Raw genomic sequence first — 23,254 nt, 5'->3', positions numbered from 1 at the left:
TATCCTGGAGAAGGTTCCATGTGCACTTGAGAAAAAGGTGAAATTCATTGTTTTGGGGTGAAATGTCCTATAGATATCAATTAGGTCTAGCTGGACCATTGTGTCATTTAAAGTTTGTGTTTCTTTGTTAATTTTCTGTTTAGTTGAGCTATCCATAGTTGTGAGTGGGGTATTAAAGTCTCCCACTTTTATTGTGTTATTATTAATTTCCCCTTTCATTCCTGTTAGCATTTGCCTTACATATTGCAGTGCTCCTATGTTGGGTGCATATATATTTATAATTGTTATATCTTCTTCTTGGATTGATCCTTTGATCATTATGTAGTGTCCTTCTTTGTCTCTTTTCACAGCCTTTATTTGAAAGTCTATTTTATCTGATATGAGTATTGAGACTCCTGCTTTCTTTTGGTCTCCGTTTGCATGAAATATTTTTTTCCAGCCCTTCACTTTCAGTCTGTGTCCCTTGCTTTGAGGTGGGTCTTTTGTAGACAGCATATATAGGGGTCTTGTTTTTGTATCCATTCAGCCAGTCTTTGTCTTTTGGTTGGGGCATTCAACCCATTTACATTTAAGATAATTATTGATAGGTATGGTCCCATTGCCATTTACTTTGTTGTTTTGGGTTCATGTTTATACAACCTTTCTGTGTTTCCTGTTTAGAGAAGATCCTTTAGCATTTGTTGAAGAGCTGGTTTGGTGGTGCTGAATTCTCTCAGCTTTTGCTTGTCTATAAAGCTTTTGAATTCTCCTACATATCTGAATGAGATCCTTGCTGTGTACAGTAATCTAGGTTGTAGGTTATTCTCTTTCATTACTTTAAGTAAGTCCTGCCATTCCCTTCTGGCCTGAAGAGTTTCTATCGAAAGATCAGCTGTTATCCTTATTGGAATCCCCTTGTGTGTTATTTGTTGTTTTTCCCTTACTGCTTTTAATATCTGTTCTTTGTGTTTGATCTTTGTTAACCTGATTAATATGTGTCTTGGGTGTTTTGCCTTGGATTTATCCTGTTTGGGACTCTCTGGGTTTCCTGGACTTGGGTGGCTATTTCCTTCCCCATTTTAGGGAAGTTTTCAGCTATTATCTCCTCGAGTATTTTCTCATGGCCTTTCTTTTTGTCTTCTTCTTCTGGGACTCCTATGATTCAAATGTTGGGGCATTTCACATTGTCCCAGAGGTCCCTGAGGTTGTCCTCATTTCTTTTAATTCTTTTTTCTTTTTTCCTCTCTGCTTCATTTATTTCTACCATTCTATCTTCTACCTCACTTATCCTATCTTCTGCCTTCGTTATTCTACTATTGGTTCCCTCCAGAGTGTTTTTGATCTCACATATTGCATTATTCATTATTGATTGACTCTTTTTTATTTCTTCTAGGTCCTTGTTAAACATTTCTTCCTTGTCTCCAGGCTGTTTATCTGTAACTCCATTTTGTTTTCAAGATTTTGGATCATTTTTACTATCATTATTCTGAATTCTTTTTCAGGTAGACTCCCTATCTCCTCCTCTTTTGTTTGGTTTGGTGGGCATTTATCATGTTCCTTTACCTGCTGAGTATTTCTCTGCCTTTTCATCTTGTTTAGATTGCAGTGTTTGGGGTGGCCTTTCTGTATTCTGGCAGTTTGTGGTTCCTCTTTATTGTGGAGGTTCCTCCCTGTGGGTGGGGTTGGACAAGTGGCTTGTCAAGGTTTCCTGGTTAGGGAAGCTTGTGTCAGTGTTCTGGTGAGTGAAGCTGGATTTCTTCTCTCTGGAGTGCGGTGAAGTATCCAGCAGTGAGTTTTGAGATGTCTGTGGGTTTGGTGTGACCTTTGGGCAGCCTGTATATTGAAGCTCAGGGCTCTGTTCCTGCGTTGCTGGAGAATTTGTGTGGAATGTCTTGCTCTGGAACTTGTTGACTCTTGGGTGGTGCTTGGTTTCTGTGTAGGTATGGAGGCTTTTGGATGAGCTCTTATCGATTAATGTTCCCTGGAGTCAGGAGTTCTCTGGTGTTCTCAGGTTTTGGACTTAAGCCTCCTGCCCCTGGTTTTCAGTCTTATTCTTACAGTAGACTCAAGACTTCTCCATCCATACAGCACTGATGATAAAACATCTAGATTAATGGTGAAAAGATTCTCCACAGTGAGGGACACCCAGAGAGGTTCACAGAGTTACATGGAGAAGAGAAGAGGGAGGAGGGAGATAGAGGTGACCAAGAGGAGAAGAGGGGGAATCAAAAGCGGAAAGAGCAATCTAGCAAGTAATCAGTTCCCTATGTCAACTGGCACTTCTTGAGTGCTTATTTATGTGACAGATACAAAGGATTTGAAGGCAAAATTGCAAATTCTACATTTGAGAAGCTCATTATTTGAAGGTTGTATGTAATAAAAAAAAAAAAAAAAAGTACAGTGTGACAAAGGCAGGAAAAAAACGTGCGCAGAGTGCTGTGGGCACAGAGAAGGGAAGAGCCAGTTTGTGGGGATGGAGCCTGGAGGGGTGAGCCGGGGTGTGGGAGGGCCCCCACCCCCCACCAATGTTCAGGCGCTGCCCCAGAAACACTGTGGACCCGGGGCTGGTCTGCACTGAAGCCAAAAGGCTGCCTAAGGCCAGATCACTAAGCAGGGACTCTGAGTTATATAAGAAACCAAATTCAGCAACCTCAAAGGCCCTTTCAAACTCTATTTTTCCTACTGTTTAAGAAAAATCTAAAGGACTAGTGAAATTGGATTCTTCAAGAGGCTTATTTAAATCTCTATAAATAGAGTTAATTTTCTGTCTCTGTGATGAAATTAACACTATCCAATCCTTAGGATTTTCAGGCTATGCCTACAAATTGTCTTATTACCAGAAACTCTGACTTCAAACATGTGTATTCACTGCAGGTGGCGCTGTCTACCATTTCTAATTCCTTACTCAAGTCAATCAGTGCCTCCTTGTTACGATTTTCTCTCACTTAATGGAAAGGAATATTGGAACGTCTCAGCATGGTCAGGTCACAGATGTTTCGCCTTATCTTCCTGGAGCATTGTGGCAACACAAGAACCTAAGTCAGCACACTACCATGAGTAATTCCATACATTCTCAATAGCCCTGGCACTTCTGCTGGGAAGATACAGACTCCTGAATTCAAGTCTTGAATGTTTGTAAAGTGGAAATGAACTGGATTTCAGATATGTTGTCTAAGCATTTGTTTAATATTATTAGAAGGCCATTCTTGTAACTTACTATTTTATTTTTTTATACTTGTATTTATTTTTGGTTGTGCTGGGTCTTCATGGCTGTGCGTGGGCTTTTGCTAGTTATGGCAGGCAGGAGCTACTCATTGCGTTGTATGGGCTTCTCATCGCAGTGGCCTCTCTTGCAGAGCATGGGCTCTCGGTGCGAGCTTCGGTAGTAGCAGCACCTGGGCTCAGCAGTTGCGGTTCCAGGGCTCTGGAGCTTGGACCCAGTAGTCATGGCCCAGAGGCTTAGTTGCTCCACAGCACGTGGAATCTTCCCAGGCCAGGGATCAAACCTGTGTCCTCTGCATTGGCTGGTGGATTCTCACCCACTGTGCCACCAGGCAAGTCCAAAAGGCCATTAGTTTTTTTAAAAAAGGAAAAGCACATTTGCCTTTACAATTGTAATTACTTACAATTAAAGTTTACTGCACAACCGCAAAAGTTTTGTGGAATGAGTCAGAGCATAAATGATGAAATAGGGAGTTCCCTGGAAGTCCCATGGTTAGGATTTGGCACTTGCTGCCATGGCCCAGGTTCAGTCCCTGGTCAGAGAGCTGCGATGCCACAAGCTGTGTGACATGGCCAAAAGTTAAGAAGAAAAAGAATGAAATAAAAGGTCAGAGCATGCCTGAGGTTCAGTTTTGTTACAGACAAAACAGTATTCTCTAAAAACTAGTGGAATTTTTTTTGTTGAGAGGCAAACTAGGAGCTTTGTGAATTTCTGATACTATTGATTGATTTTAAGTCACACATTGCCTCCAGATAACACTGAAGAGTTATTTCAACCTGTAGATCACACAGAGCAGCTTTGTCTTGGAATCCTAAGACGCTGTCTTAAACCTGTCTCTCTGATTTATAACTATAATTACTGACCGACTTCCACCCTAGGATGATAACACATTGTTAGCAACCATATCTAAATAGTCCCTAAAATTTAAGAAGCAGTTCTAAGGTTTTTTTTTCACCAAAATACATTCATCTCAGGTAAGCATAATTAACCACAGAGTGCTCCTTTCTTTCTTTTTCCTTTTTTCCTAAATAAATCACTTCATGACAGCTTCCAACTTCCTGGTTTCCTTTTTCTTCCTCATTGCCGGTTCTGCTGCTTGTTTTGTTTTTCTTTTTAAGTGCTGCAAATGTAGCACTCTGGATACGCTGAAACTGTGAAAATTTTTTTTAAAAAAAAGGTTATTAAAGATAGTCACATGACCCAGAGATTTAGGTAACTACTGGATATTTTTTACATAAATTATTTTTATTGTATGAAAAATGTCATAATTCATAATGATTAGACTACTGGATATTTTTGTACTACTGGATTACACACTGCATCTTTTTGATCTCTCACTGACAAATCCCTCCACATCATGTATTGAGTGCCATTCAAGAGCCCTGCAGGATCTTTCAAGCCAGGTCTCAAACTTGAACTTAAAAGTCCATCTTAACTCATCCTTATTTGATCTGCCTCTGACACCTCCCACATGAGAACTTAGGAGGTGATGTGCTGACATAATACTAATACTTTCCTAGTAACACATGATTCAAGGACATACCCATGTTTTATTTTTAGTAAACTTTTTCTTGAAGTATAACATGCATTTTTAAAATGCACAAATCCTAAATACATAGTAGGACAAATTTTCACAAAGTTAAAACATCCATGTAACCCGTGCCCACCCAATCAAGAAACAGAACGTTATCTCCTTTGCACAGTGGTCAGGCATCCCTTCCTTTCTCTTTCACCCCCACCAAGAGGAACCACTATCCTGACTTCTTAACACCAGAGATTAGCTTTGTCTCATTGGCTTTATATCAATAGAATCACTCAGAACTCTTTTGTGTCTGGCTTCTTTTGCTTAACATTTGGTGAGCTGTATCGATGATGTTGTGGGTCACCCATTCTCATTGCTGTATAGTATTCCATTGAATACATATGCCACAAGTTCACTGTCGATGGACATTTGTGTTGTCCAGGTTTTATGAATAATGCTACTACTATGTAACAACAGTCTTGAGACACCATCTTTTTTAAAAAGTGAACTACAAACAAGATATTTTTGTATTTGCATCTTTTTCTCTCTTTCTCTGCAGAACACTATTGGAGAATGGAAAACTGTTTTCTGCATTGCTGCTGCTATCAATGTATTTGGTGCCATTTTCTTCACACTATTCGCCAAAGGTGAAGTGCAAAACTGGGCTGTCAGTGATCACCGAGGACACAGGAACTGAAGGAACCAATAAATAATCCTGTCTCTACTAATGTATCTTTGTTTATCATGTAACCTAAAAGTGCCTTTGATATTTTAATGTGTAAGCAATCTATATACAAGAAAAAAATTGTACTGTATTAGAATTATAAGGCTTGTAATCATGAAATGTCACTAGTTGCCAGATAAGCAAAATTAGCTATTTTTAATTATTATTAACCCATTTGCTGGAACTTATAATTCAGGGTCACATACCTGGCTGCAAGTCAGGCAACCCGCAATAGGGGAGTTCTATTTATTTATAAGACCATACCTAAAAAGATAAGCTGAAATAGACCCGTCTGTACCTTTGCTTAATTAAAGTGGATAATAATTCTCAGGTCTTGTTAAACATCTGTTTTTGTACACTTTCCCCAAAAAATTATTTGTCATCAAGAATCCCTGACTGACTTAGATCTCTAACTTGAGCCTCTGCACAGAGCTGGCAGCCACTGTATCATTCAGCCTGGCAACTTCACTGAGGGAAGCATGCCCAGGCAGCTGCCACACATCCCCTCTCTGGCTTCAGGGACAGTGCCCAGCACTTAGGCAGCATCCAAGACCAGGTCAGCGCCAAGGCTTTGGATGGTATTCTTCCCCTGGGGCTGTTAATGTGTGGATGAAGCCCTGAGCCAACAGGGACAGCACGATCCACAGTCATGGTTTCCATGCACCCTCTCCCTTCCCTTCCCAGCACACTGGAGTACTGCCTGGCATGTAACCTGCAAAAGAAAGTGTGATGCCCAATTAGCCACATATAACATCATCCCTGATGATCCTACCTTCACGTGGATCAGAGTATAAATCTTCAAGTCCTGTGTTCTAGAAGCTACACCAGAATAATTAAAAAGAAGAAAAACATTTTCACATTTTTTTTTCCTGTCTGTCTTAAACCTAAGTGTCTGGTTGCAGTTCAAGGTTAAAGTGACTTCTACTTCCATATCACCTGTAACCAGTGGTGTAATCATCTTTAGTGCTGGTTTCTGAAATTTTATTTTTCTAGTTTTTCCTGGACCATCTTCCAGTGGTTTTGAGCATGCTTTGAGGGTATTTATGTGATTTAGAACTTGATTTATGTTTCGTTGTGTATGTTCAACACTACCTGTAACATTTTAACTAAAGCTATTTAATTAATATGACGTGTATACATTCTGTAAATTAATGTTTAAATCTGTAAATAGCTTTAAGATGCTATGGTGATATTTCTTTTATAAATTATCAAAATAAACCTTTTTGGAATGATTTTTTTTTTTTTTTTGATCTGACAGTTCTATGATATCTTTGTGTATCCACAGTGGCTGTTTTACATCTTTCCTGCTGTCTTCCTCAAACCACTGTCGACCTCTGCATGCATCTCTACCATCACCTGGGCAGAATACTTAGGTCCTCTGAGTGATGCAGCATCACAAACCCCTATGGCCATCAGCCTGCCCTTCCTGCTCTCAAAAGGGTCCACTCTTCCCACTAAAACATGTGCATGCATTAGTGATTATATCTTCTCCACCTTCACTATACCTTGCTTCAGTAATTCCTCTTTAATTTGCTTCCTCAGTCTCTACCTGTCTTCATGTTCTTTCCCTTTTGTCTCAAAGACACACAAAAGCCTTCTCTAGCCTTTAAAAAACAAAAATAGCAGGGACTTCTCTGGTGGTCCAGTGGCTAAGACTCTGCACTCACAATGCTAGGGACCGGAGTGCGATCCCTACTCAGGGAACTAGATCCCACATGTCCCAACAAAGATCAAAGATCCCGTGTGCCCCAACTAAGACCTGGCCAAATAAATAAATACTTTAAAAAACACCAAACTCTCCCAGGAACATAAAAATGGTCCAGCTTTCACTGCCAGGGGCTGGAGTTCAGTCCTTGTTTAGGGAACTAAGATCCTGCGAGCAGTCCTGCTCGGCACAATAATAGGTAGATGATAGATAGACAGGGCTTCCCTGGTAGCTCAGACAGTAAAGAATCTGCCTGCAATGCAAGAGACCTGGGTTCAATCGCTGGGTTGGGAAGATCTCCTGGAGAAGGAAATGGCAACCCAATCCAGTATTCTTGCCTGGAGAATCCCATGGACAGAGGAGCCTGGCGGGCTACAGTCCATGGGGTCCCAAAGAGTCAAACACAACTGAGCGACTAACACTTTCACTTTTCACTTTCAGATAGATATATACGCATATATATATATATATGGAATATTTCTAGAGTAATACTCAAGAGACTGGAAACAGTAGGTCCTTCTGTAGAGAAAAGGCAGTCTACAGGGTGGGGAGGTGGAAAGGAGATTCATTTTCACCTTATGAAATGCAACAGTGTAACCTAGTCACATAAAATCATCACTTTAAAAAACAAGACACCTGTTACTCAAGCTACTGTGTAATCCCCACCAGGCTTTTCACTGCCTAATGGACATCCCCAGTGAGCTGTCTTCACTTCACCTGAGAAGTCTAAATCCAGCCTCACTCCCTCACCCCATTCCCCCAGTAAACAACCGTCCCGTCCCCATCACGATCCTCACTCCTGTTAAGAGCTTCAGCTCCCTGTCACTGAGGCTCGGGCTTGAAGTCATCTGTTATTCTCCCTCCTCCCTCATCTCCCACCTCACCCTCAACCCTGTTTATAACTAACCACCTGTATTTTCCACTCCAGTCTTTCTAAGACCCTGGATTTTTTTTTTTTTTAATCTCTTTTGCCATTTCCCAAATAAGATCTTTGCAGCTTTTCTTTCCACCTGGAATAGATAAGTAACCTCACTGCTTTTAGTCTGAACCTCTTCTGTCTGACTTCCCACCTGTGCTGGGTTATTAGTCCAAGTACACCCCACTTCCCAGACCAGGATGCTCCCACAGGGTGGGACCCTCCCACCCCACTTCCCTTTGCCCACCCAACAATTCCTTTACCTAGCATGCTGCAGGCCAAGGGGTGGCAGAGAGCTGAGGAGACTGAGCAGCAACATTTTAGTTGCTTAACGAATACTTAGTAAATAACCCTTTGTTAAATGTATTGACTTTTTTAAACTCATTATTATTTTTTCAATAGACTGTTTTCTTCTCAAAAAAGAAACTGAATAAATGTTAACACTCAATGCAGAAAGGATATGCTAACCTCAAACTAAGTTATAAGTGGCAGTCATTGGTGAATGGTTTTGAAAGTATTTAAGAATAGCTCAGTCCAATATAAGCAAAGTAATTCTCCTCCCACTTCTACAGCTAGTATTTTCCACACATTCATCACGTGCTGGGCTTGTTCTTGTACCTGCAATACAGTGTGAAAAGGGCGAACCCCTTCTCCAATGGAGTTCACATCCTGATTTATCAAACCTTTTCCCTCATAGGGTCCAGCCTTGGCAACCTCCCATGGAGACTGTCATTATCCACCTAACAGTCAAATCCAGGGCAAACACGCATGCCCGCTGCCCTCGGGAAGCCAAGTTATGAAAGAAACAGAGGCAACGCTGGAGTCAGCAGTTTGTATTAACCATTGTAATGTCCTTCCTACTTCAGCCTTTGCTTCATTATCAAGAAATAAGAGATGTTTGAATTTAGATCCTATTGCAAAGTAAACGATTTCTGAGGGAAGTTTATCACTGTTAAATAAAATTGCCCCAACAGAAAAATAGTGGTCAAGTATTTAAATTTAAAGGCAGGAAGAGCCCTATAGGAAATGACCTGGTTCCTCTTCCTCTCAGGAAAAGCATGTTACTGCCTCAGATGACTAGATATGAGGTGAACATCTAATTTCCGTTTAAAAAATAAATAATCTTTTTCATAGAAATGTAAAGTGGATCACAACGCCTTTTCAAATGCCTCTGTCTTTTAGAGCAACCGAAAGAAAAGCCAGTTACAGAAGTTGGTGCTTTAAGAGGGTGACACAGAAAGTAATTTCTTGGAGCTCTGCTATGGCAAGCTTTGAATACAGGAAGTACTGAAACCAAATGAAAAATTTTCCTTCCACCCTTTTCCATACTGGAGTGGGTTGCCATTTCCTTCTCCAGGAGATCTTCCCGACCCAGGGATTGAACCCGGGTCTCCAGGGAGACACTTTACCTTCTGAGCCACCAGGGAAGTCCTAAAAGTTTGTGCTCTCAGAGGGTGACACAGAAAGTAATTTCTTGGAGCTGTGTCTGCTATGGCAAGCTTTGAGTACCAGAAGTACTGAAACCAAATGAAATGTAACCCATTCTCCTGCCACCCTTTTCCGCGTGCCTTGATGAGGAAGAACACTAGTAGTTTCCCGAGTGCTTACTTTCACTTTACCTTGACACAGGGGGAGGAGGAAGCTGACGTCAGGCCCAGCCAGTCCTGTGCCTCTCGGTGAGAAGCCACGATTGCACAACTGAGCTAGAAAAGTAGTCGTTTCCTCTCACACAGTCTCCCTGCGTGATAGGCTGCACTTGGGACAGGGAATCCCCCTTCTGTCCTAAACACTGTGTTAAGTCTCTTCCTGTCATGCTGTCTTCAGCAGAAACCACTGAAATATGCTAGCCCTTCGAGGGTCACTGCCTCTCGGGGATCAAGTGCATACTGGCCTCATGTTGCATTAGAGCCATTAATAGCCCCTCACTTTGAGCATTTCACAATTTCACCTTCGCTCCACAGCTTGAAATGTGAGCTCCCCACAGAAGTTTGGTTGAGACTGAAAGTGATCGAGATAGGATATACAGCCTGGTCCTTTTAATGCTCAAGAACTGTTTGTGAAAACTATTGGGATGCTGTCAGAGGACATTCCAATCAGTATATTGTATAAATTACCTATACAATATGTATGATGTGCGTGCATGCTAAGTCACTTCTATCGTTTCTGACTCTGTGACCCTAAGGACTGTAGCCTTCCAGGCTTCTCTGTCCATGGAGATTCTCCAGACAAGAATACTGGAATGGGTTGCCATGCCCACTTCAAGAGGATTTTCCTGACCCTGGGATCGAACTGGTGTCTCTTGTGTCTCCTGCATTGACAGGCAGATTCTTTACCACTAGCACCACCTGTGAAGCCCAATACGTATGATAATGCACTTTTTTTTTCCACAACAAAGTTACTTTAGGTGTCTGCTGAGCTTTGAGTTGTTCTGTCATTAGCAGCAGGGCATTCACAGAGGTCTCTTTTTGATCATCATCAGCTACATGAGCATACGATAGGTGACAGCATGCGTATACCACTGTCACATAGACTACCTCACTTAGTATCCACAGATATACCCCCGAATATGCAGGCAACAAGACTTAAAGCTGGGATCCAAGATATGTACTCTGTTAATGAAGAGGTTTTTGTGGCTTACAGGGACCTGCTCCAGCAATCTTGGCTCCCTGTGCCAACTTCAACCAAATAAACCCATTGACTCAAACTATTACATTGAGTTGGGAATTTTGTATCACTATCTCAGCTCCATGTATGATATTAGGAACTGGACATGGAACAACAGACTGGTTAGGAAAAGGAGTACGTCAAGGCTGTATATTGCCACCCTGCTTATTTAACTTATATGCAGACTACATCATGAGAAACACTGGGCTGGAAGAAGCACAAGCTGGAATCAAGATTTCCAGGAGAAATATCAATAACCTCAGATATGCAGATAACACCACCCTTATGGCAGAAAGTGAAGAGGAACTAAAAAGCTTCTTGATGAAAGTGAAAGAGGAGAGTGAAAAAGTTGGCTTAAAGCTCAACATTCGGAAAACTAAGGTCATGGCACCTGGTCCCATCACTTTATGGGAAATAGATGGGGAAACAGTGGAAACAGTGGCTGACTTTATTTTATTGGGCTCCAAAATCACTACAGATGGTGATTGCAGCCATGGAATTAAAAGACACTTACTCCTTGGAAGGAAAGTTATGACCAACCTAGATAGCATATTAAAAAGCAGAGACATTACTTTGCCAACAAAGTTCTGTCTAGTCAAGGCTATGGTTTTTCCAGTGGTCATGTATGGATGTGAGAGTTGGACTGTGAAGAAAGCTGAGCGCTGAAAAATTGATGCTTTTGAACTGTGGTGTTGGAGAAAACTCCGGGGATTGTGATGGACAGGGAGGCCTGACGTGCTGCGGTTCATGGGGTCGCAAAGAGTCAGAAACGACTGAGCGACTGAACTGAACTGAACTAGTCTATGTTTATTCTATAGCAGTATGAATCTTTTTAATGTTTTCTAGAAAACCCAAGCATGTTGATATGATTCAGTTGCTTCTATGGAAAAAATGATCATTCATTATTTCTATTCCTGAAATAGAAAACATTTAAAAAGGGGAAGGAACAGAAGAGCCAAGCATACCAATAGTGATTCTGCAGCTACCAGTCTTGCTATCAGCAAAGATGGGTGATGGTTAGAGCCCACTGTCCATGTCTGAGGAGCTCAAAGCAACCCTGAGAAAGAAAATAGGAAACTTGAGAAATCAGACTCCCTGACTTCAGACTACACAATTAAGGTAAAGGAGCGTGGTATTGGCACAAAGACCAGTGGAACAGAATAGGAAGCCCCCAAACAAGCCCATACACGTATTCTCAGTTAGTCTAAGACAAAGGAGACGAGAATAATATTGAATATTGAAGTCTCTTCAATAAGTGGTGCTGGGAAAACTAGACAGTTACATATAAAAGAATGAAATTAGAACATTCTCTAGTTTATTATTTATACAAAAATAAACTCAAAATGGATTAAAGACCTAAATGTAAGACCAAAGACTGTAATACTCTTAGAGGAAAACATAGGCAGAAAAGTCTCTGACATAAATCACAGCAATATCTTTCTGAAGCCACCTCCTTTGTTGTTCAGTCGCCCAGTGGTATCTGACTCTTTGCAACCCCATGGCCTACAGCTCACCAGGCATCCCAGTCCGTCACCATCTCCCAGAGTTTGCCCAAGTTCACCTCCTAGAATAATGAAAATAAAAACAAAAATAAGCAAAGGGGACCTAATTAAACTTAAAAGCTTTTGCACAGCAAAGGAAACCATGAACAAAATGAAAATACAATCCTCAGTATGAGAGAATATATTTGCAAATGAAGAAACCAACAGGGGATTAATCTCCAAAATGTATATTTTGTTTAAACAGCTCATGCAGCTCAATATCAGAAAAACAAACAAGCCAGTCAAAAAATAGGTTGAAGATCCAAATAGATATTTCTCCGAAGAGGACATATAAATGGTTAAAAAGCACAAGAAAAAGTGCTCAACATCACTAATTATGAGAGAAATGCAAATCAAAACTACAATGAGGTGTCATCTCACACCAGTCAGAATGGCCATCAACAAAAAGTCTACAAACAGGAAGTGCTGAAGAGAGTGTGGAGAAAACAGCACCCTCTTAAACTGTTGGTGGAATGCAAATTGGTACAGTCACTATGAAAAACAATATGGAGGCTCCTGAAAAAACTAAAAATAGAGCTACCAAATGATGCAGCAATCCTATTCCTGGACATATATCTGCAGAAAACCATAATTTGAAAAGATACATGCCCCCCAATGTTCATTGCAGAACTGTATACAATAATCAAGACATGGAAGCGATCTAAATGTTCATCAACAGAAGAATGGATAAAAAAGATGTGGTGCATATATACAGTGGAATACTGCTTTTGTTGACATGTAGTTGCTGAGTCATGACTGACCCTTTTGTGACCCCACAGACTCTAGCCCGCCAGGCTCCTCTGTCCATGGGATTTCTCAGGCAAGAATACTGGAGTGGGTTGCCACTTCCTTCTCCAGGGGATCTCCCCGACCCAGTGATCAAACCCTTATTTCCTTCACTGCAGGTGGATTCTTTACCACTGAGCCACCAGGGAAGTCAACAATGGAATATTACTCAGCCATAAAAAGAATGAAATAATACCATTTGCAGCAACATATATGGACCTAGAAATTATCATACTAAGTGAAGAAAGTCAGACAAAGACAAACATTGCTTATATTTGGAACCTAAAAAATGATACAGATAAACTTATTTACAACAGACTTACAGATTTCGAAAATAAATTCATGGTTACCAAAAGGTTTCAAAAGGTGGCAGGGGAGAGATAAATTAGGAGTCTGAGATCAACAAATGCACACTACTATAAAATAGATAATCAACAAGAACTTACAATATAGCACAAGAAACTCTATTTGATATTCTTTAATGACTTACATGGGAAAAGAATCTGAGAAAGAATGGATATATGCATATGTACAACTGAATCACTTTTCTATACACCTGAAACTAACACAACATTGTAAATCAACTGTACTCCAATATAAAATAAAAATTAAGTTAATTTTAAAAAATCACGTTTGGTTCCCCTCTGGGCTTGGACCTAGTTTGAGGTGATATGGCTAACTGTACCAGGAAGGTCAGGACCACTGTCGGTTCAGGACGATGTTGACATAGTACCTCCTGCAGGAAGATAGTGAAGAAAATCAGCCTGCACGCCAAGGACACCTGCTCCTTCTGTGGCAAAACCAAGATGAAGAGGAAAGCTGCAGCTCATGCATGAAAACGGAGGCTGGCGATACCTGGACCACACCACCCCTGGTGCCCTCACAGGAAAGTCGCCTTAGAGACTAAAGGAATTGAAAGAACAGTAGAAGCAACACCATTGGAAACATCACCAGCCTATAATAAAAGAGTTAATTTATATAACAACTACTGCAACAATAAACTGTGTTTGAACACTGTCAATGGAAATACGAGTCATTACAACATTTTTGGAGAGTAATTTGGTAGTAAGTCGAAATTAAACATATTCATTAAACCAGAAAGTCTGCCTATGGTAATCTAGCCTAAAAAGTACCTGAACAAGCACCAAGCATTTTTTAGACTATTGTCAGTTTTTCATCAGTAAGGAAATTGCTAAAGAAGTTATGGTACATTCGTATAAGAGAATACCATTAAAAAGTAAGCATGCTGAAATAGAGACATAGGAAAATGTCCATATAATTTGTTTGAAGATGAAAAAGAGCTATCTAACAAAACACATTATCTTATTATATTTTTGTTAAGAAATAAATTATGGATGTGTTGATATATATATGGGAAAAGATCTGTTAGTAGTAGTAATATAAAATTAGTGAAAAGAAAAAAATACTGTAAAATATCTTCAGCATTTAGGAACGGGGAAAAATTATCTTTTTTTTTATCATTTATTTTTTGGCTGTGCTGTGTTTTAGTTGAGGCACATGGGGTCTTGTTAATCGTGGCATGCAGAATCTTTAGTTGCGGCATGTGGGATCTAGTTTCCTGACCAAGGATTGAACCTGGGCCCCCTGAATTGGAAGCACAGGGCCTTAGCTACTGGACCACCAGGGAAGTCCCTAGGAGTAAAATTAAATGGTTTTCACTACATCAAGTACTTCTTTCAGTAAAACATACCAAAGTTAACAGATACTGGAGTAGAGGAGATTGCAACATCTTGTCCATAGAAGAGATTAATATCTAGACTATTCAAAGAGCTCCAGATCGACAAGAAAAAGTGAGAAAACCCAACAGAAAAATGAGCACTGAAGAGGCAATTCACTTAATAGAAGACAAGATGTCAAACAAGTATATGAAGAGCTGATTAAATTCCCTTGTAGAGACTGGTCCAGTGGTCCAGCCAGGTGGTCCAGTGGCTAAGACTTTGCACCCCCAATGCCAGGGGCCTGGGTTCCATCCCTGGTCAGGGAACTAGATCCCACATGCCGCAACTAAGCGTTCAACTAAAAATCCTGAGTGCAGCAGCTAACTCAGCACACCCAAACAGATAAATATTTTTTTTAATAAACACATAAAAGACTTCCCTAGTGGTAGAGAGGATAAGAATCCTCCTGCCAACGCAGGGGACACAGGTTCCATCCCTGGTCGGGAAAGATTCCACATGCTGTAGAGAATTCAACCAAGCCCCAATGTGCCACAACTACTAAGCCTGAGTGTTACAACTACTAAGCCCAAGTGTTGCAACTACTGAAGCCTGTAAGCCCTTGAGTCCATGTTTCACAAGAGAAGCCACGGTATGAGAAGCCCATGCACTGCAACCAAGGGTAGCCCCCAATGGCCGCAACTAGAGAAAGCCCTTGAGCAGCAACAAAGACCCAGTGCGGCCAAAAATGAAATAAATAACTCTAAAAAAAAAAAATACAAAGGTTATTTTTTAAAAAATAAATGAATTCCCTTGTAATTAATAGAAACAAAAAGAAATGCAAATTAAGATATTGCTTTCAAACCACCAAATTAATAAAAATTAGAAAGTTTGATGCCATCAAGTGTTGGCAAAGGATGTGAGGAAGTGGAAATTACTGTCCACAGGGAGAAGGGAATATAAACTGATGTATCCATTACAGAAAGCAAAATGATTGCATTTAAATTAAATAAGAATATGTCCTTTGCCCCAGTACATTGCCCCACATCAGAGTATTTGTACCAGAGTAATTCTTGCTCAACTCCTGAAGGGAATGTATACACCACACCGCTCCTTGTGACAGAGCTGGAGGTGAGCCCATTAGGGAAATAGATAAATAAAATGTGGTGACTCTTACTGAGGAATAATATCACCCAAGAACATGCAGAGACCTCAGAAAGTGTTGCATAAGAAGACTTAATAGCACAATAACCACTTCTAAACATTAAAAACCCATACCAAAGTGTGATATTTTCCAGAGATACTTGCATAATGTAGAACATATAAGGAACACAAGAGTGAGTGGTGACACAGGGGAGGAAAATGAAAGCAGAATTAGAGAGAAGAAAATTAAAACTAAAAATAAAAACAGTGGGCTTGCCCCGAACCTAAGGTTCTATAAACAGAAGAGTATTAGATAAAAATAATCTTTAAGCAGGTACTATGAAGGTGTTGAAGATGGGCAGGGGGAGAAATACTTCACTTTCTTCTGTTCACTCTTCTTCTGCATTCTTTAATTTTTTTTTAGAATAATTGTTCATTACTTTGATAATTAAAAATAGAAATATTAAAAAGAGTAGTCTTTCAGAATATTAGGGAAATGTTCATAATATGAGGTATAGTGTGATTCAATTTACTTTTGTTTAATAACAGATTTTTGAGATATAATTCACACACCATAAAATTCATCTTTCTTAAAGTGTACAGTTCAGTAGTCATTAGTACATTACAGAGTGGTGTGCCCATCACATATTTAATTCCAGAACATTTCATCAGCCCAAAAGGAAGCTCCATCTCCCCCAGCTCCAGGCCCTGCCAGCCACTAATCCAGTTTCTGTCTCCAGTGTGCGGTCTGTGTGTCTGGCTTCTTTTTAGCATAATGTTTTCAAAGTTCATCCACGCTGTAGCATGCATCCACATTTCATTTTTTTCAGTCCCAGACAATATTCCATTAAATGGATAGATCACTTTTTGGTTATCCAGTCATCAGCTGAATTCTCTCCACTTTTTAGCAGTTAGGAATAATGTTGCTATGAACATTCATGCACGGTGGTTTGGGGGGGGTGCGTATATTTTCATTTCTGTTGAATATAGCAGTTCCATTTTTGTTTAAATAAAATAGGCATAGAAAAAAAAAAAAAACTGAACACACACACACCAAAATGTTAACAGAGGTTATTTCTGGACAGGTAATTATTTTTTTTCCTCCTTTGAGCATTTTTATTTATTTAAAATTTTCGAAAATAAAGATTGATTGTTTAATCAGGAAAAAAACATATTTTTTTAAAAGAAAAACAAAAACAAAACCTCAGTGTCAGCCCCGGAACTGATCCCCTGTCCTCCCCTGTCCCCCCCGTCCCCCTGTCTTTCCAACACCAAACTCAGAGCCGCTGGCCCTGGAGCTCTTGGCTGGAAAGTTCCACGTCCCCCCACCCCCACCCCACGCCGCCGCCAGCATCACCACTGTCAAACATTACACCTCACCCTGGGCGTAAAGTGGCTTCTGTGGCTACAAAGTGGCCCTTGTTGATATTCCTGTCAGCCACAGGCCTTGCCAAACGACCCATATTCACTTGCCAAAAATAAAACAGGATACCGCGGAGGCTGCCGTTCAGTTCAGGTATCTTCTTCGCTCCCTATCCCGGGATAATGTCCATCATTTCACTCTAACAATTTCATAGTTTTAAAGAACTGATTATTAAAAGCATGCGTGCGCGCACACACACACACACACACACACACGCCTCTTCGGAAGCTTGGACTCCGCTGCAGTTTCACTGTCCTGAAACACACACACACACACACACACACACACACACACACACACACGCCTCTTCGGAAGCTTGGACTCCGCTGCAGTTTCACTGTCCTGAAACACATACACACACACACACACACACACACACACACACCCCTCTTCGGAAGCTTGGACTCCGCTGCAGTTTCAGTGTCCTGAAAACCACTTAACGGGGCGCAGATCGGTTTGCCTGGACACCAAAGAAGTGCTCCAGATTTGAGCCACTGGGTGGCGAAACGAGAACTGTGGGCGCTCCCCGTTAGGGTGGGGCGGAGCAGATATTTCCAGCTCTCAGGAAACTGGAGTTTGACTCATATTTTAGCTGACTCGTGAATCAGAACCATCAAAGGCTAGATTTCTTTTGTCTGAGCAAGGAAGATGACTCTTCGGGCAGCCATCCCCGCGCTCGCGGAGAGAAGACAAAAAGAGAAGAATTCGGCATGACTCAGCCCCGCCGCCCGCGGGCGCGGGCCGCGCCAACAATGGGAAGTCACAGCGGGGTCTCGGGACTGGGCTCCGGGCACCCAGGACGCTTAAAAAAAAAAGTGACTATTACTTAATCCTCTTTTCTTTTTTAGCCTAAAATGCAGAATTAACTTTTCAGATTACTGTCCACTGATGATACTTCGTAAAACCCACAGTAGTCGGGGGACCGTATTCCCAAAAGCCAGGGTCATCGTGGCGGGAGAAAGGCGCCTGGAGACCCCTCACCCCCCAAATCTACTCCCTTTCCCCCCCCCCCGGGGGGGGGGGGCGGGCAGGACCCTCATGTTCTCTTCACCCACCAAAAACTATCCTGAAAAGAACCCACACCACAGCCTCAGCGTCCAGGCGCAGTATGAAGGTTCGGATCTCGAAGGGAAGAACTTGCCCTAAGGCGGGAACGCGGTCTCGGGGAAGAAGCTGGTCCCGGGCCCGGTGGTGAGGAGCTCTTTTCTGGAAAGAAAAAGAAAAAAAAAAAAAAAAAAAAAGCCGTCGTCTATTACAAACGTGTTGACCTTGGAGTATCTTGTCTGGGACTCAGTGACTCTCGAGGAATATGGCAGCTGCCGCCAAGAGTCGAAAAATCAATAGAAGATGTTTCATATCCCTATTTCTGCCCTCGGCCAGCTTGCCGATGCGCAGGAAGAAAAGCGTTGCTGGCCGGAGCAGGGGCTCCGAGCGTCCCGGCGGAGCTCCAGCAGGGCCCCGGGCGGCCGGGCTCACATCTTCCCATTCCCCAGCCGCCGGGGCACCCCAAGCGGCTGCAGCCCGCAGCGCCCCGGCGCCGCTAGCCCGGGAGCAGCCGGAGGTCCCAGAGGCGGTGCTGCGCTTTGGGGCGAAGATTCAGGAAAGGGGGTGTGCGCACCGGGGTTGGGGGGGCGGGAAGTGGGGGTTGGCCACTTCCGCGTTCCACCCGCGCTGGCCGGCACTCTGCGCCCTGCTCAGGACGGCTTCCTGCCAGCCCAAAAGCCCAGGCTGCCATACCAATCCATACCTTGCTCCCCTAAAATCTCCCTCCCAGCTTCCAAGAACACCTCTCGGATACCCTAGTATATAAGAGTCCCTCTCTGAGATTTCTCTATGGTTTAGTATCCGAAACCAAGAATTGTAAGAGATGCAAGTAGAAATTATCATACTAAGTGAAGGAAGTCAGAAAGGGAAAGGTAAGTACCATATGCTATCACTTATATATAGAATCTTAAATATGACACATGGGATAGTTCCTGGAGGTCCAGTGGTTAGGATTCCTTCCACTGCAGGGGGCGCAGGTTAGATCCCTGGTTGGGGAACTTGGATCCTACAAGCCATGCCACCGAGGCAAAAAGGAAAATACATTTTAAAATATGATACAAATGAACCTATCTAGGAAACAGAATAAGACACATAAAGAATAGACTGGTGGTTGCCAAGGCGGTGAGGGGAGGGAGAGGGGTGGATTGGGAGTTTGGGATTAGCAGATACAAACTGGTGTATATAGAATGGGTAAGCAACAAGGTCCTCTTACCTTACAGCACAGGAAACTATATTCGTTATCCTGTGATAAGCCATAATGGAAAAAAATTAGGAAGGATATATCGGGCTTCCCTGGTGGATCAGTGGTAAAGAATCCACCTGCCAAGGCAGGAGGTGTGGGTTTGATCCATGGTCCAGGAAGATCCCATGTGTTGTGGAGCAGCTAAGCCCAAGCCCCACAATTACTGAGTCCTTGCTCTAGAATCCGAGAGCTGCAACTACTGACCCCGTGTGTCGCAACTACCATAGCCCGTTGGGCCCAGAGCCCACACTCCTGGCAACAAGAAAAGTCACCGCACTGAGAAACCTCACAGCGCAACTAGATAGAGGGCCATGCATAGTCAACGAAGACCCAGCATAGTCAAATAAATAAATAGTAAGAGAAGAAGAATGTGTATACATATATAACTGAGTCACTTTACTGTACCGCAGTAATTAATACATCGCAAATAAACTATAATAAAAATAAATTTAAACTTTTTTTAAATATAGTGAATGATCAAATGGCATTCAGTATTCCCACACAGAAAATTTCCACTGGTATCAATATCTCATTTGTGCCACACTCTGTCAGACAAGAGTCATAGAGAGCTAAAATGCTAAATTTTATAGATCGGTTCAAAGTTGAACTTTAGCAGTTACCACAAAGCTTGAAAAAATATAGTCATCTCAGAATCTCACAAGGATAGGAAATTGTTAACAACAAAATTAAAAACTATAAAAATAAAATGGGAAATACCCATATTATACTTGACATGAGCCATACTTTTTTTTTTTCTTTTTATAGAATGCATGTAAATCCCCAATTGTTTTATATATAAGAGGAGCCTGGTGGGCTACAGTCCATGGGGTTGAAAAGAGTCAAACATGACTGAGTGACTCACACACACACACACACACACACACATATATATATGGGCGTGGCACTAGTGGTAAAGAACCCGTCTGCCAATGCAGGAGACATAAGAGCCTCGGGTTCCATACCTGGGTCAGGAAGATCCCCTGGTCATGGCAATCAACTCCAGTATTCTTGCCTGGAGAATCCCATGGACAGAGGAGCCAGGTGGGCTACAGTCTATAGGGTCACAAGGAGTTGGACAGGACTGAAATGTGCGCAAGCAACCTATATTTTTAACAAATATTCTAAGGATATCCAGATTGCCTAGTGGATTACAGTGATATAAATATATACAATTTTCAGTTGACCAATTTGAATAACATATTTCTACTTCCTGAGTTCTCTTTAAACTGTCTTAAGAAACAGACTTTCTCTTTAATCGAAAGTCTCTCAGTCGTGTCTGACTCTTTTCTACCCCATGGACTATATAGTCCATGGAATTCTCCAGGCCAGAATACTGGAGTGGGTAGCCTTTCCCTTCGCCAGGGGATCTTCCCAACCCAGGGATTGAACCCAGGTCTCCAACATTGCAGGTGGATTCTTTATCAGCTGATTCTTTATCAGCTGAGCCACAAGAGAAGCCCGAGTTTCTCTTTAAATAACAAATAAAAATCAAGACAGAAGCAAACAAAACAGACTTCTGAGAGGGAAAAGGATACTATTAATGAGTCACCCAAACAGTGGCAGAAAACCCATCTGGGGCAAGCCAGGTTCACCTTGGGAGATCTGAGCAATTTATCTGAATTCAGAAACTACTCCTTACCCCTCACACTCCCAGTGAAAAGGAAAGAGGGTGGGAGAGAGGCAGGTGGAGGCACAATTTTAAAAGAAAAGAAAGCCCAATTCAGTGCTGCATTTTGAAAAGACACCTATTTCATTGAGAGCTCCTACAGTTAATTAGTGTGTTTTGCACTGCTTTTGTTGGATACTTGGAGATTTATTTGTAAACTCTGCAACAATTTCTGTGGACATCAGCAAAGCTGGGTTAGCAAGTGTGGCAGGAAATTAGGAACTAGCCTGACTGGGTCAGACTGACGTGACAGTGGTATTTCTTCCTGGGGATGCTCTTTGTGTGTTATCTTTATATACACAGAACTATTGTGCATGCCCACTAAGTCTCTTCAGTCATGTCCAACTCTGTGCAACCCTTTGGACAGTAGCCCACTAGGCTTCTGTCTCCGTGGAATTCTCCAGGCAAGAATACAGGAGTGGATTGCCACGCCCTCCTGCAGGGAATCTTCCCCAGGATGGAACCCACATCTCTTATGCCTCCTGCTTTGGCAGGCAGGTTCTTTACCACTAGCACCACCTGGGAAGCCCACACAGAGCTATTACCTACCTATAAACACATTTGGAAAAAAGTAGTTATTTTAGCAATAGCTTCCTAGTTGCCTAGTTCTGTGTAGTCAACAATACTTAACCAATTGTCTTTTTAACAAACTCACATTTCAAACCATGGGCATGCTGAGTACTCTGAGGAACTCACTTAATCTAAGTCATTTAATCCTCACAATAACCCCAGGATGTAAGTGTAATGTTATCTTTCACATTTTACAAATAGGGAAACTGAGGCAAAGAGAGGCGAGGTAAATTGTCCAAAACCTCACCTCTAATACATTGTGCAGGTGGGAGTAGAACCCAGGCGGGTCTGTGCCAGAGTCCACCAATCCAAGCACTAAACTGTGCTGATCTGATCTGCGAATGCTTCCTAAGGGCAATAGACACGTGAAGCGGCTTACTGAAGCTCATTTGCTAAAGATGTGTTAGCAAAAATGTGTTCCAGTGCTGCCCATACCTCTCTAACAGATGTTTTCACCAGCCATCCTAAAATAAATCTGTTGCTAGTATTTACCCAGCAGTGTAAATTTTGAAGCAGTGTGACCCAGTCTTTCTCTTTAACTCTCAGTTTCAGCTAAACTAAAATTCCAGTCCATGTTTTCCTGCCTCAGCATTCTCTCTGTGCTTTTCCCTCCACCTGGAATGCCCCCAAGGTGACTCTCCCCAACTGCCTTCTTTTTTTGAAACCCCGTCTACTCAAGGCCCAGCTCACACTGGCATTCCATTGTCACACTAGACAGAAACTCTCCAAAGTCTGAAATCATACAGCTGCTATTATCTGCACCACTCACATGCCTACATATCTTATCTCCCCTGCTCAATCAGCAATTTCTTTCCCCCACAATACTTAGCAAGCACATTTTCCCATAAATAGTTCCCTGAATGTATAGCCCTACATTGTTTGTCCTTCATTCATCCTTCCTACTAAATATCTACATACATAGATAGATAGATTATATACATATTTATGTAAAATTTCAAAAAGAAAAGACATCCTCCTAAAAGAACCACTATCTTATTCAGGTATCTTTCCATCTCCAGTTCTGAAAGTTCTAGAAGTTCAGTTCAGTTCAGTCACTCAGTCATTTCTGACTTTTTGCCACCCCATGAACTGCAGCACACCAGGCCTCCCTGTCCATCACCAACTCCCAGAGTTTACCCAAACTCATGTCCATCGAGTCGGTGATGCCATCCAACCATGTCATCCTCTGTCATCCCCTTCTCCTGACTTCAATCTTTCCCAGCATCAGGGTCTTTTCCAATGGGTCATTTCTTCAAATCACGTGGCCAAAGTATTAGAGCTTCAGCTTCAGCGTCAGTCCTTCCAATGAATATTCAGGACTGATTTCCTTAACCATTGACTGGTTTGAGCTCCTTGCAGACCAAGGGACTCTCAAGAGTCTCCTCCAGCCCCACAGTTCAAAAGCATCAATCCTTCAGCACTCAGCTTT

The 23,254-nt window shown here is 41.9% G+C and overlaps 1 protein-coding gene across 5 annotated transcripts in view; it reads left to right on the top strand.

Annotated features, from left to right (window-relative positions):
* Positions 1-6,680, top strand: part of SLC17A5 (solute carrier family 17 member 5) — a 72,494-nt gene extending 65,814 nt beyond the window's left edge. For all 5 annotated transcript variants that reach the window (XM_061132049.1, XM_061132050.1, XM_061132046.1 and 2 more), the window contains one exon: positions 5,284-6,680. In XM_061132049.1, the coding sequence (XP_060988032.1) occupies positions 5,284-5,421 (138 nt within the window). In that variant the 3' untranslated portion in view covers positions 5,422-6,680. The remainder of the gene's footprint in view (positions 1-5,283) is intronic.
* The last annotated feature ends 16,574 nt before the right edge of the window (positions 6,681-23,254 follow it).

Source organism: Dama dama, chromosome 28 (genome assembly GCF_033118175.1).
Source record: "Dama dama isolate Ldn47 chromosome 28, ASM3311817v1, whole genome shotgun sequence".
Lineage (NCBI taxonomy): Eukaryota > Metazoa > Chordata > Mammalia > Artiodactyla > Cervidae > Dama > Dama dama.
This window is presented reverse-complemented; position numbering and strand designations above follow the sequence as displayed.